The 13,091-nt window shown below is 41.9% G+C and overlaps 1 protein-coding gene across 1 annotated transcript; it reads right to left on the bottom strand.

Annotated features, from left to right (window-relative positions):
• Window positions 1-5,388: 5,388 nt before the first annotated feature.
• LOC133367410 (olfactory receptor 11G2-like) lies at window positions 5,389-6,351 on the bottom strand. Its single transcript, XM_061591513.1, has one exon. The coding sequence runs from the start codon at window positions 6,349-6,351 to the stop codon at window positions 5,389-5,391; it is 963 nt and encodes a 320-aa protein (XP_061447497.1).
• Between the last annotated feature and the right edge of the window lie 6,740 nt (window positions 6,352-13,091).

Here is a 13,091-nt window from a genome sequence, read left to right as displayed (position 1 = left end):
ACTGATGAAGAAATGCAGGGAACTGAACTTGAAAAAAATGAGAAATTGAAAGTGAAATGGACAGATTTGTGCCCCTCTGCCTGAAAGGAGATAGCTCATATCACAACCAGCTCATGTCACAGTGCCTTTAGACAAATCTATGGTGCAACCATAGATTTTATTCTGTTGTGCACAGTTTTGGTTGTTTCACATAAAAAAAGGATATCATAGAACTGAACAATGGCAGAAAAGGGCAACCAAATGATCAAGGGGCCAGAGTAACTTGCATAATAATAACAATAATAATAACAATAATAATAATAATAATAATAATAATAATAATAATAATAATAATAATAATAATAATTTCTATTGTGCCCCTCCCAGAAGCAGCGGTAAACAAGAGACAAATCACTAAAAAATCTTAAAACATCTAAAAACAAAACATCTTAAAAATAAAACATATTTTTTATAAAAAATATTTAAAACATCTTAAAAAGCAGTTCCAAAACAGATGCAGACTGGGATAAGGTCTCTACTTAAAAGGCTTGTTGAAAGAGGAAAGGTTACAACTTTCAGGGCTTTTTAGTTAGAAGAAAAGGTGAGGAAGAGGGGACACGGCAGAGGTGAATAAAATTATGCATGGTGTGGAGAAAACAGACAGTCCCCCCCCCCATCATGATACTAGAATCTGGGGTTGTTCAACAAAGCTGAATGTTGGAGGATTCAGAACAGACAAAAGGAAATACTTCTTCACACCGCACAAATTTGCTCCACAAGATGTTGTGGTGGCCACTAATGTGGACAGCTTGAAAGTGACAATTTCAGAACAGACAAAGAATCAGGGATGATAAGGCTATTAATGGCTACTGGCCAGGATGGCTATATATTACCTCCAGTGTCAGAAGCACCATGCCTCTGAATGCCCCTTACTGCAGAGCACAAGTGGAGAGGTGGTGCTGGGCTTGTGTCCTGCTTGTGGGCTTCTCATAGGCAACTGACTGGCCACTGTAGGGGAAATGGAGGACTCAATAGGCATTTGGTCTGCCTGATCAACAAAAAAGGGTGACCAGGTAGGGTTATGCATGGGTTGCATCAAGCACACAGAATGAGACCCTAGCTAAAACTCAGCTCAGCTCTTGCCTGAGGCAGGGACCACCAGCAATGAGGGACATTTCATATATGTTCCATATAATTAATAATTGAATGACACTTTATGGCGAGATCTTATGTGCAAGACAGAAGGGGTATCTTTGGAGTTCATTGGCTCCAAGTGGAGAAACACAGGTAATCAAAATCATTGGGACTGCTAATTAAAAATCAGGGAGGTCGCTGAGAATCCTAGACACACTTCGCAGCCCCCCCCCAGTTCTCCTCTATGTCTCTGACCATAATTTTATATTGATCTATCAACATTTCCTTGAAGAAGCCCTCATCTCTTTCTCAAAAGTAGCATCTATTCAAACCCGGCCTTCTGCGGTTCCCACCCTAGATTGTTTTGCTCTGGAAATGATTTGCATTTCTGTACCTCAGTAGTTCTCAGTGTGCTGCTCCATCTGGCTGAAGGTTCATCACAAATGTTGCATCAGAATTTGGCGATGGGAGCATGTTGCGGTTCCTTCTGCCTGACACTGGTGTTCGGCTGTCATATTCATGGGGTATATGGGAAAATGAGTGGGTCTTTGTTTCAACGAAACCTTGAATGCTCATGGTAAGTATTTGGCGGCCCTTGGGAATGTGTCCCCCAAGACCAAAGTCATTATCCACTAAAGCCGAAAGAGTATCTCTTTGGAGTGAGTCACTTCCTTCATTCCACCATGATGAAAACACAGGCACTTCCCACAGATAATCATTGCTTTTCTTTTGTCTGAATATGGACCCGTTTGAGTAATCAGATGGATGCAATGTGTTACAGAGAAGGTTCTCTGGTGGAATTGGGAATGTTTCATTGAAAATCCCCCCTCTTCTGGCCTGCAGATACACCTCCCAGGGGAGGGAGGTGCCGTCCTGAACTATGCATGAGGAAGTACAGACTGGGAATCAATATTTAGTCTGGGGTAGCTGACATGGCACCCTCCAGATGTTGTGGATTATAGCTCTTATCAGTTCCAGTCAGCACAGCCAATGGCTAGGGAAGATGGGAATTGTGGTCCAAAATATCTGGAGGGCACCATGTTGGCTACCCCTGATTTAGTACGGTTGTTGCATAAATAATGTTCCTTTGTAATATGGATCAAGGCAGAAACTGAACTTATTTCTTAAGAGGTATAAACAAGAAGAAAACAAAAATATGAATGCATCCAAAATGCTTTTGATTGCTTGGCAATTTATTTACTTATTGCTAGCTGGATAGCTGCTAATCACTGGAATCTTTTTTTTTTGTATAGTGCAATCCTATTCATTTTTACTCGGAAGTAAGCCTCATTTAAGTCGATGGAGCTTACTCCCAAGTATGCGTGTTTAAGACTGTAGCCTTTGCATATTCATTTCTGCTGTAGTTCCTGTCCATTCTTTTTTCTTCTTTTGGATGTCCAGTCTTTCCACCTTCCTTCTCTCCCCTTCCTTTTTCTTTTCAGTTCCTCTTCCTGCTACTATTCTTCCCTCACATTCTGGGCTCCTGTTTTCACTTACCTTGTGTTCCATAACAGAATCCAAGCAGATGTTGGATTCCTCCCCGCCTTAATAACAGAGTTCCTCACTTATTCCACCCTCAAATAGTGCTCTTATCAATGACTTCTCAACAACCTGAAGAAAAGTGATGAGTTGGTTGCGTTGGGTGCCACAAGGTTCTATCCTGGGCCCAGTGTTGTTTACCATCTTATAAATAGGTACTTGGGAATCTAGATCATACTGAGACAGACCATTGGCTCATCTAGCTTAGTATTGTCTGTTCTGACTGTCAGCAGCTCTCCAGGGTTTCAGATAGGGGGCATTCCCAGCCCTATCTGTAGAAGCAAGGGATTGAACCTGGGACCTTCTGCATTCAAAGCAGATGCTCTACTGCTGAGCTACACGACCCTTCCGCTAATACCTTGGATGAAGGAGTAGATGGGGCGCTCATCATATTTGCAGACACCAAATTGGGTTGGATTTGGATTAGAGGTAAGCCACCTTGGTTTGAAGTTAGAGGCTCCCATTTTTCGTAACAATGAGGTCAGGCCTATGAAGGCGATCTATGAAGAATAATAAACATCTGATTCCAAGGATATTTAAGTTACTATTGAAGTATGACAAATGGATACAATCCTATCTGTTTAGTTATAAAAGTTCTGTGTTCCAGGCATATCTTGCGTCAGAAGGACTGACGGAAAAAAAAAACAAAGCAGGTTTTCAGTTAGCTAGAATGTACCCTACCTTACAATGGTTGAACTGAACAAGGTTGGCCTTGCTGATGGCACTAGCAGCAAGGCGTCCTCATCAGGTCTCAGTCCCAGGCTGTTTCATATGGTGACAGGGATTCTCTCAAGTTGCTGGGTCCCAGGCCATTTAGAGCTTTGTAAGTCAAAACTAAACCTTTGAACGGAGCTTGGTAGCTAACTGGTGCTGATGTAAATGCCTAAGGGCCAATGTTGTATGTTATATTGGGGAAGGCCATGGCTCAGTGGTAGAGCCTGTGCTTTGCATACAGAAGGTCCCAGGTTCAATCCCTGGCATCTCCAGGTAGGCCTGGGAGAGACTCCCTGCCTGGAATCTTGGAGACCTGCTGCCAGTCAGGGTAGAGACACACTTACTTTTCTGCTGGTTCCAGTGCATCTCCACCTCTCTTTTCTGAAAATGGGGGCACATGACGCTAGTCAAACCCCACCCCTTTTTACTGTAAAACCTGGTGGGAGCAGCTGGAGTGCCTTATCAGCTTAAAACAGATTTCGCAACTGATTGACAGATCAACCCATTGCCCCTCCAGGTGTGGCCAATGGAAATGCTTTGCTGTAGGCACCTAGTGTGCTCGCAGTCTCAGTGTAGAGAATACTGAGCAAGATGGACCAGTGGATCTGATTCAGTATCAGGCAGCTTCCTACGTATCCTGTGTTCCTGTGTGACAACCCTAACAGACTTTTGCAGCTGCTTTTTGCACTAGATGCCATTTCTGAACTGTCTTCAAGGGAAATAAATTAAGGGGTTGAGAAACCCTCAAGATAGCCTACCACAACCTGGTGCCCACTAGATTTTTGGACTACAACTCCCAGCATCCTTGACTATTGGCCGTGCTAGCTTGGGCTGATGGGAGATGCAGTCTGAAACATGTAGAGGGCAGTACCCTGTGCTAGGCTGGGAGGATAACATAACAAAGAACATGTTGGCTAAAATCACAGTACTCAAGGAAATCTGACAGATGAAAGGAACTTTGCCTGGTGGAGGGCAGTCCTGGGATCAGATTGGCCGAGAATCACGCAACAAATTATGAATGATAATTGAATATCATAGACATGAGAGGAATCACACAACTGTGGCTGTAAAAGAACAGATAATCAATCTTATTTATTCTTTTTTTTTATTACATAAAATACATCCCTGTCTGGTTATTTCTAAACCTGAGGACAAAATTGCCACCCTGCTTTCATTGCCCCCTTTGCTGGCTGCAAAAAGTTGAGCAGCACTTTGGGGAATATTCTTGGGGGGATGGGAGAAATTCTAAAAAAACCAAAACCTCAAATCACTCTGGAGGAAGGTTTCATGTTTGCAGTGGCAGCAGCACTTTTTAGTTTCCTTCTTTTTTCTGTTTAAACAATTCCACCCTGGCTTGCAGTGACAGAAGTGTAATCAGCCTCCCGACTCATCACCAAGTTCCTCAGTTGTCACATCCACACCATATAGTATAAAGAACGTTTGAAGTGCACAGGCACTCACTCTTCCGTCACCCCCTTTTTAGCAACTTGATGGCCAATGAAAAAACACTAAACAGGGAAAGAAGTCCCTCACTAACACTGCCGGCATTGATAGCAGTGTAGTTTGACATTTTGCTTTTCCTTTCTTATTTGCATCCCCCTTTCTGCATTGTCCCCTTTCTCCTCAGCCATGTCCCCTTTCTCCTCAGCAACCTCTTTCACCTGATCGTTCCTCAGACAGTAGATCAAGCGGCTGGGAAAAGGTTGGAATAGCATTAACAGTTAAAACGACCCATTTCACACCAAGGGGATTTAGTCTGGATTGTATTCCACTTTAAAGACGTTATGCGTTACATTATGAGGCTATGAAAATGGTGTGCAAACCTCCTTGTGCTGCCATATGGCACTTACATTACCGACAAATTCCTAACTCGCTCTTCCCTCTATTAATTTTTATTAGACAACTTGTTTGCCTAAATAAGAAAAAGCACACTAGGGAGGGAAATTCCTCACAGTCACTGCAAATGTTGTTGGCTGTGTAGAATAGTGCTTTGTGTTTGCTTTCTTATTTGCATTTCCCTTTCTACATTGCCACCTTTCTCCTTGGCCATCTCCCCCTTCTTCTCAGCAACCTGCCCAGGGCCTCTTTCACCTTATCGTTCCTCAGACAGTAGATCAAGGGGTTGAGCAAAGGTGTAACAGTTGTGTAGAAGACTGTTACAGTTTTAGCAGCATCTGACTGACTTTCTCCACCTAGAGTTACATACATCCCTACCACTGACCCGTAGAAAAGTGTCACAACCACTAGGTGGAAAAATATGGTGGAGGAGGCCTTTCTACGACTCCCTTGGCTAGAAGATTTCATCAGTGTTAGAATTACAGTGCCGTAGGATAGCAGAACAAAGGAAAAGTTGCCTACGATAACCAGGACATTCATGGTAAACTGACAGACAAAAGGTGCTTTTCTGAGCGGGGGGCAGGCCAGAGACAGAAGGGGCCTAGGATCACACAAGAAGTGGTCAACGATGTTGGGGCCACAGAAGGACAACTTGGAGATCAAAGTCACCGGGGCAATGTACAACAGGAAGCCAAGGACCCAACAAGCAGCCACCAAGGCATAGCAGGAATTTGGAGACATAATTTGCGGGTAGCGTAGCGGTTGGCATATGGCCAGGTATCGATCCAAGGCCATGGCGGAGAGAAAGAAACATTCAGTGCCGCCAAGTGAGAAGAAAATGTAGAACTGGAGGAAACAGGTTTGGAAGGAGATGATGCCATAAGGGAACGTCAGATCAAAGAGCATGCGAGGCACAGTGGTGGACACGTAGCACATCTCCAGCCAGGAGAAGTTGCTGAGTAAGATGTACATAGGCAGCCGGGCCAACTGGGCATCTACACGTACCAGCATGATAATGGTGATGTTCTCGGCCAAAGTGATCACGTAGAGTCCAGTGAAAAAGATAAGGAGCAGGAACCGCTTCTGCTGCCCAGCCCCCAAACCCAGCAGAATGAATTCCTCAACTATGGTCCCATTGGCCAACTCCATCTGCAACCAGAAAACAGAACTGTAATCAGACACTGTTGGGAAGTACTATCCACTTGTCTTAGGGGTGTGCATCGGCTCTGTGTGTGGGCAGAATAATATGGCAAATTGGGATGATTCTGGGCTTTTTGCCTTTACTGAGGGGGGCAAGTCAGTAACCCCCTTCACCAGATCATGGCCCCCCACAATGGCCCCTGTTACTCAGTTATAGCTCTATGTTTTCCTATGTCACCATTTCCCTCTAGATCCGTGCATGTTGCAAGAAGTGTGACTATTTAAAATGTTACCTGTGGATACACTGAAGAATTCTGACTTTTTTTATTAGAGCACAGCAGGAGAAGAATTTTTTTACAAAAAGTAAACACTTACGTTTTTTTTTTTAAAAATAACCATTATATTTTTACAGGAAACAAACATAACCCCCCCCCACCAGAGCTCTTCAAAATCTGATAGGCAGTGCTTTTGATAGAAAAGGTACCAGACACTAAGGCTGTTATGAATTTTAAAGTTTTAAAAATGTTCAGAGAAAGCCTCCCCCCGACTTCCGGGAAGGGTGACTTAGCCTGTGCCTGCTTTTGAGACGGGCTCCTGCCTCAAAAGAAGCTTATTCAGATATATCAGTCAGATTTTTTCTTTTTTTGACTGATTAAACTTCTCCCGGGTAGGGAGAAACGAAGAGATTAACCTCAAAGCCTATTTTTGTTGGGACGACCAGATCTCATTAATTTATGGGACGAGGTCCAGCCGACGAAGGTGGGACGGATTTTTAACAACAAGCTCTATCTGGAAAAGCGAACGTTCATCTTATCTTTTAAGAGAGAACGCACTAACAGGCAAGCACCCTTCTTTCTATATTTTTCTTTTACTTGACTTAAATTGTTGCTGTTTAAAAGAGATTTGCCAGATTGATCGGTTTTTGACATCTCACTGGGGAGCCATAACTTCTCTCTGCTACTCACTAATTAATAGCTTATCTCTGTTTTTGTTGCAAAAAGCTGTCCTGGATTTGCATTCTAAAGATATACACAGAAGAGGGATTTCTATTCCAGATTTTTATTTTGAAGAATATTATATTGTCTGAGACTACTCTCTTTTTGGTCTATTTTATTTTGACGAATCTGTTTTCTGACGACCGCCATTAATTGTTTCGATCCTGGGAACTGCATTTTGTTTACTTAAACATGGAGAGATAAGGCTGTCTGCTCTGTTTATACTGTGATGTCACCAAGTTTGGAGTATTAACCCAATTGTTGCTGAAATAAGAAGTGGTTTTCCTATATTTTTCTTTTAAAATGGCAATTAAGAAAGTGGCTGAGAAGCTGGAAATAACTATGTTTCAGAAAATAATGGATGAGATTGAGATAACGAAACAAAACCTGCGACAGGGTTGTAAGGAGCTGAAAATTGAATTGAGTAAAATGAAGCAGGAGATTAAAGATATAGGGGTCCCTGTGAGAGAGGTGACCCTGGAAGGGGTCCCTGTGAGAGAGGAGACCCCGGAGATTGGAACAAACGTGGAACAGGAAAAAGATTTGGAGTCTATGGACTTTAGAAATAAAATTTATTGTTTGGAGACACAGGAGATTAAAGACATAGGGGTCCTTGTGAGAGAGGAGACCCTGGAGACTGGAACAGGGGTCCCTGTGAGAGAGGAGACCCTGGAGACTGGAACAGGGGTCCCTGTGAGAGAGGAGATCCCGGAGATTGGAACAAACGTGGAACAGGAACAAGATTTGGAGTCTATGGACTTTAGAAATAAAATCTATTGTTTGGAACTCAATGTTATCTCTGAAGAAATTAATGAAGATTCTAGAGATAAAGTTATCAATGGCATGGATAATCTTCTGGACTGGAATGATGTGATGGAGCCCAATATAGAGAAAATCTATGGAATTAACTGCAGCCATGTGACAATGGAAAAACTTTCAAGAGATGACCCAGTGTATTTTGAAAAAAAGAACAGAGATATGATTTTACAGCAGTATTTCAGCAACCTATTCAGAATGGATGGCAAGAAAATATTTGGGATAGAGGTAATTCCCATCAGACTCTTACTATATGACTATGGCTTTGACAGCAAGATTATTATGGAATACTGATAATGGAAGATTGGATATTGAAATTACTGGACTTAACAAGACTACTGAAGATGGAAGATGGAAAATGGAACTAATAGGGATAATAGAACAATGGCTACTGAAATTACTGAACCTAACAGATTCTGATGTGATGGATTAATTGAAATGTTTATTTTGACTATGGTTATGACAACAAGATTATCATAATTAGTAATGAGATGGATTAATCGATATGCTTATCTGGAAAAAAAAATTGATAGATATATTTCTTAAAGAATTGAAACCTCTCTTTGACTTTTTGTGGAAAGAATAAAGTAATGTTTATGAGATTTGATGATTAAGTAAGATAACTACTGGAGGAAAGTGATTTTATAATATGACTTAAGAGACAGGATTGTTATATATTATAGACTTATAACTGATTTGATCTTTGACAAATGGGAAGTCAATATTTTACTCTTTATTTTTTATTTTTGTTTTTTTTTTCTTTTTTTCTTTTTGTTTAACTATTTTTGATTTTGTTTTTTGTCTTTGAATGTTTTATGATTTTGTCTTGTATGTTTTATGAAAATCTGAATAAAAATTATTGAAAAAAAAAAAAAAAGAAAGCCTCCCCCCCACCACCTGTGGTGGACATGTGCCATGATAGCCAGATTTTGGGATTTGGTGTTTATAGAAATAGAAAAATTTACAAAACAGGTGGTTCATAAAACTCCAGAATTAGCTTTATTAAATTTATTTTTGAATGAAAATCAGGCATTTAAAGATAAACAGTTAACTGGTTTCTTATTGGTTGTAGCTTGGTCACTAACTGCATGATTTTAGAAAGGTACAAAAGGTAAGAAAGTTATTTTAATCTGTCATAAGTATAGCAAAGTGTAGGAATTAGCATTAATAGAAAAACTGACACAGAAATTGAAGAGCGCATAAGAGAAAATATGTAAAAATACATTTATTGCAGAATGGTGGAGCTTCATTATATACATCAACAAGGCAGATAAAATAAGGTCCCCAGAGCCTTTCAAAACCTCTGGATTTCATAAATGTGGCAAAGAAATTAATAGATTGTGTTTGCATGCTCATGGGCAGAGAAAATTATTTTGTATATGATGTTCCCTCTTAGTTTGGGCTTAAGCACCTTTTGTTGTCAAGAAAAATAATTTTAAAAAATTAAAAAATTAACAAGTAAGAATACATACCATTAATTTTTATTAGACAACTTGTTTGCCTAAATAAGAAAAAGTTTTAAAAATAAAAAAAACTAGTGACAGTCCTGCCTATGGGTCAACAAAACTGATGAGATGCGGTCCTGCACAAGCTGATACTGGCCCTGGGAGATGCGATGTCCCAGATAGAGATCCTCAGGTTGGCAGAACTGTAGCTTTGCCCGTGAAACTTTATGTCCTTTTGCTGCTAGTTGCTGAAGAAGAGAAAGTCATTAAGGCAGTCCTGTCATGTTTGCGACGCAATTAACAAGTCATCCACATACTGCACCAGCGTAGAGTTGGAGGGGAAGGTAAGGGTATCTAAATCCTTTTTTAATGCCTGAGCAAACCAGGGTGGACTACCTCTGAATCCCCGAGATAGCCTAGACCAACTTAGTTGAGAATTTTCCCAGGAAAAAGTGAACAGAAACCAGGAATTAGGTTGTAGAGGTATAGAAAAGAAAGCAGAACAAAGATCTACAACTGTAAAGGTTGTAGCACAGGCAGGGATAGAGGTTAGGATAGTAGCAGGGTTTGGGACAAAAGGTGAATAGGAATAACAAAAGAATTAATAATGTGCAAGTCCTGTACAAAATGAAAGATGGGCTTGCCCTGGGAATCAAAGTGTCCTTCCTTTCGAACAGGAAGTATTGGGGCATTACAAGGTGAGGTTGTTGGTGTTGGGCTGGTGACCAGTAGGCACTACTGTCTCTAGTAGTTTTCCATGAAGCCTGCAAGTTTGAAGACGTAACTGTGGTTAAGGGGGAGTTATGTCTTTGCCCTGTCTGGGAACGGACTGCCAGGGCCGTTGCTATGGTAGCCATCTGATAGCGACTGGGAAAGTTCTAACAGAGTCTATGAGTTTTTTTTCTTCTGAATTATGCCTCTGAGCTGAGAGGCTGTCTTTTGCGTTTATCTATGGAGAGAGATGTACCAGAAGGGGGGTGACTGAAGAATCTCTACATATATTTACTCTTAAGCCTCTGGCCTTAATGTCTTTCAATAAAGACTCTTAACATGCTCTGAAGAAGAGTCTTGCTCAACTTAACTCCAACGTAATGTATGCTGTTTCACACAACAACGCACACACGCCAACAGTTGGGACTAGAATACCCTGGGACTTGAGAGATTCAATAACTGATTGTATACCATCAATAGCTTCCGAAGAGAGAGGGTACTGCTTCACTGAGGGAAAGGGTCGGTTTTGGGGGTATTGAATCACAACTGGACAAACCTTTCCCAACATCATTGGGATCTGTAGGCCAAAGGGAAAGAGGTAAGGCTAAAAGAGCAGATTCATCTTCATCCGAAGAAGTTGGATTGGATAACTCGGCAGGTGAGGTTAAGAGGTATTTTTAAGAGGTGAGGTTAAGAGGTATTTGTTGTTGTGTTACTGTTTTATTATTTTTCCTTATTAGGGAATTGATTTTGCAATTGTTTTTGAGATGTATTTCTGTTCAACTTGTTGTAAGCTGCCTTGAGCACATTTTTTTCAAATAAAATGATGAATGAAAATGATGAATGAATGAATTTAATTTACATCCTGCCCTTCCTCCCAGAAGAGGTGCAGGGCGGCAAACAAAACACTAAAAGCACTCTAAACCATCTTAAAAAACCCAAAAAAGATTTTACAAAAAGTAAAGCAAAACATCTTCAAAACATCTTAAAAAGCAATTCTAGCACAGATGCAGACTGGGATAACGTCTACTTAAAAGGCTTGTTGAAAGAGGAAGGTCTTCAATAGGAGCTGAAAAGATAACAGAGATGGTGCCTGTGTAATATTTAAGGGGAGGGAATTCCAAAGGGTCGGTGCCACAGCACTAAAGGTCCACTTCTTATGTTGTGCAGAATGGACCTCCTGATAAGATGGTATCTGCGGGAGGCCCTCACCTGCAGAGCACAGTGATCTACTGGGTATATAAGGGGTAATATGGTTTTTCAGGTATTCTAGTACCAAGCTGCAGAGGGCATTGTACAACAAAAACAGAATCTTGAACTTGGCCTGGTAGGTAATGGGCAGCCAGTGCAATCCTTTCAGTAGCGAAGTAACATGTTGGCAATACTCTGCCCCAGAGCTTGGAAAAGTTACTTTTTTGAACTACAACTCCCATCAGCCCCAGCCAGCATGGCCACTGGATTGGGCTGATAGGAGTTGTAGTTCAAAAAGGTAACTTTTCCAAGCTCTGCTCTGCCCCAATGAGCAGTTGCACTGCCACATTTTGCACCAACACAGCCCCACATATTAAAACCACAGTATTTGATAGACCAGGGGTAGGGAACCTCTTTCAGTCCAAAGACTATATTTCCTTCTGGGAGCCACATGCCAGCTCCCATCATCCCCAGCCAATGGTCATGGATGATGGGAGCTGTAGTCCAAACCCTGTGGAGAGCACCAGGTTGGATAAGGCTACCCTACACACTCCCCCCCCATTCACACCCATGCATACATACACCTTCTGATTCACACCCACCCACCCCCCATTCAAAATCTTCCATTCACCCCCACATTCACATCTGCCCTATTTGCACATATCCACATTCCCCATTCATCCATGCATCCATCCACTCCCATCCCATTCACACATATCCATCAGGATCCTGCTTCCACCCTAGACCCGAAGGAGGCTGTGCTTCCCTTTTGCAGTGCCCTGTATGGAAGCGCAGCAGGCTGCCCATGGAGGAAGAGCTCAAATGGGACTCTGAAGCCTCGCCCTCTCTTCCTCAGAGTTTAGCTCTTTCTCACAAATCAACGTAGTGGTGCAGGAGAGGGCAAGATTTAACCCTCCTCTCCCTATGATTTCCCCCCACAGTGCTCAGGTGATCACTGGAAAATAGCTGAGCAGCGGGGGGAAATGGGGCTCTTGGAGCAGGTAGAGCTGCGGAAAGTGGACAAGGTCTGAAAGGAGAGGCCCAGGTGCTGAATGCAGAGGCCGTACAAGCTGCATCTGGGCCATAGGCCGGGATGTTTGTCGCTGTTCTTTAGGAATGCCACAGAATTCTGGCAAAAATGGAAAAGGAAGAGGAAAGTGTGCAGATATTTATTTATTATTTATTTATTTATTTTATTATACTTGTATACCGCCCCATAGCCGAAGCTCTCTGGGCGGTTTACAGTAACTAAAAGCATTAAAACAAATACAATTCAAAACAGATCTTTTAAAAACAATTTAAAACACAATTTAAAAATTAAACAGTATAAAACACATGCTAAAATGCCTGGGAGAAGAGGAAAGTCTTGACCTGGCACCGAAAAGATAACAGTGTTGGTGCCAGGCGCACCTCGTCAGGTAGATCATTCCATAATTTGGGGGCCAGCACTGAGAAGGCCCTCTCCCTTGTTGCCAGACTCCCAGCACCCGGAGGAGGGCCTTTGATCTTGAACGTAGTGTATGGGTGGGTTCATATCGGGACAGGCGTTCCATCAGGTATTGTGGTCCCAAGCCGTGGAAGGCTTTATAGG

This window comes from Rhineura floridana, chromosome 11, assembly GCF_030035675.1.
Source record: "Rhineura floridana isolate rRhiFlo1 chromosome 11, rRhiFlo1.hap2, whole genome shotgun sequence".
Lineage (NCBI taxonomy): Eukaryota > Metazoa > Chordata > Lepidosauria > Squamata > Rhineuridae > Rhineura > Rhineura floridana.
Note: the sequence above shows the minus strand (reverse complement) of the source record. Positions and strands in the feature narration are given on the sequence as shown.

Bases quoted from the DNA above. Each gene is read 5' to 3' on its own strand.
- LOC133367410 (XM_061591513.1), bottom strand. From the start codon at position 6,351: ATGGAGTTGGCCAATGGGACCATAGTTGAGGAATTCATTCTGCTGGGT.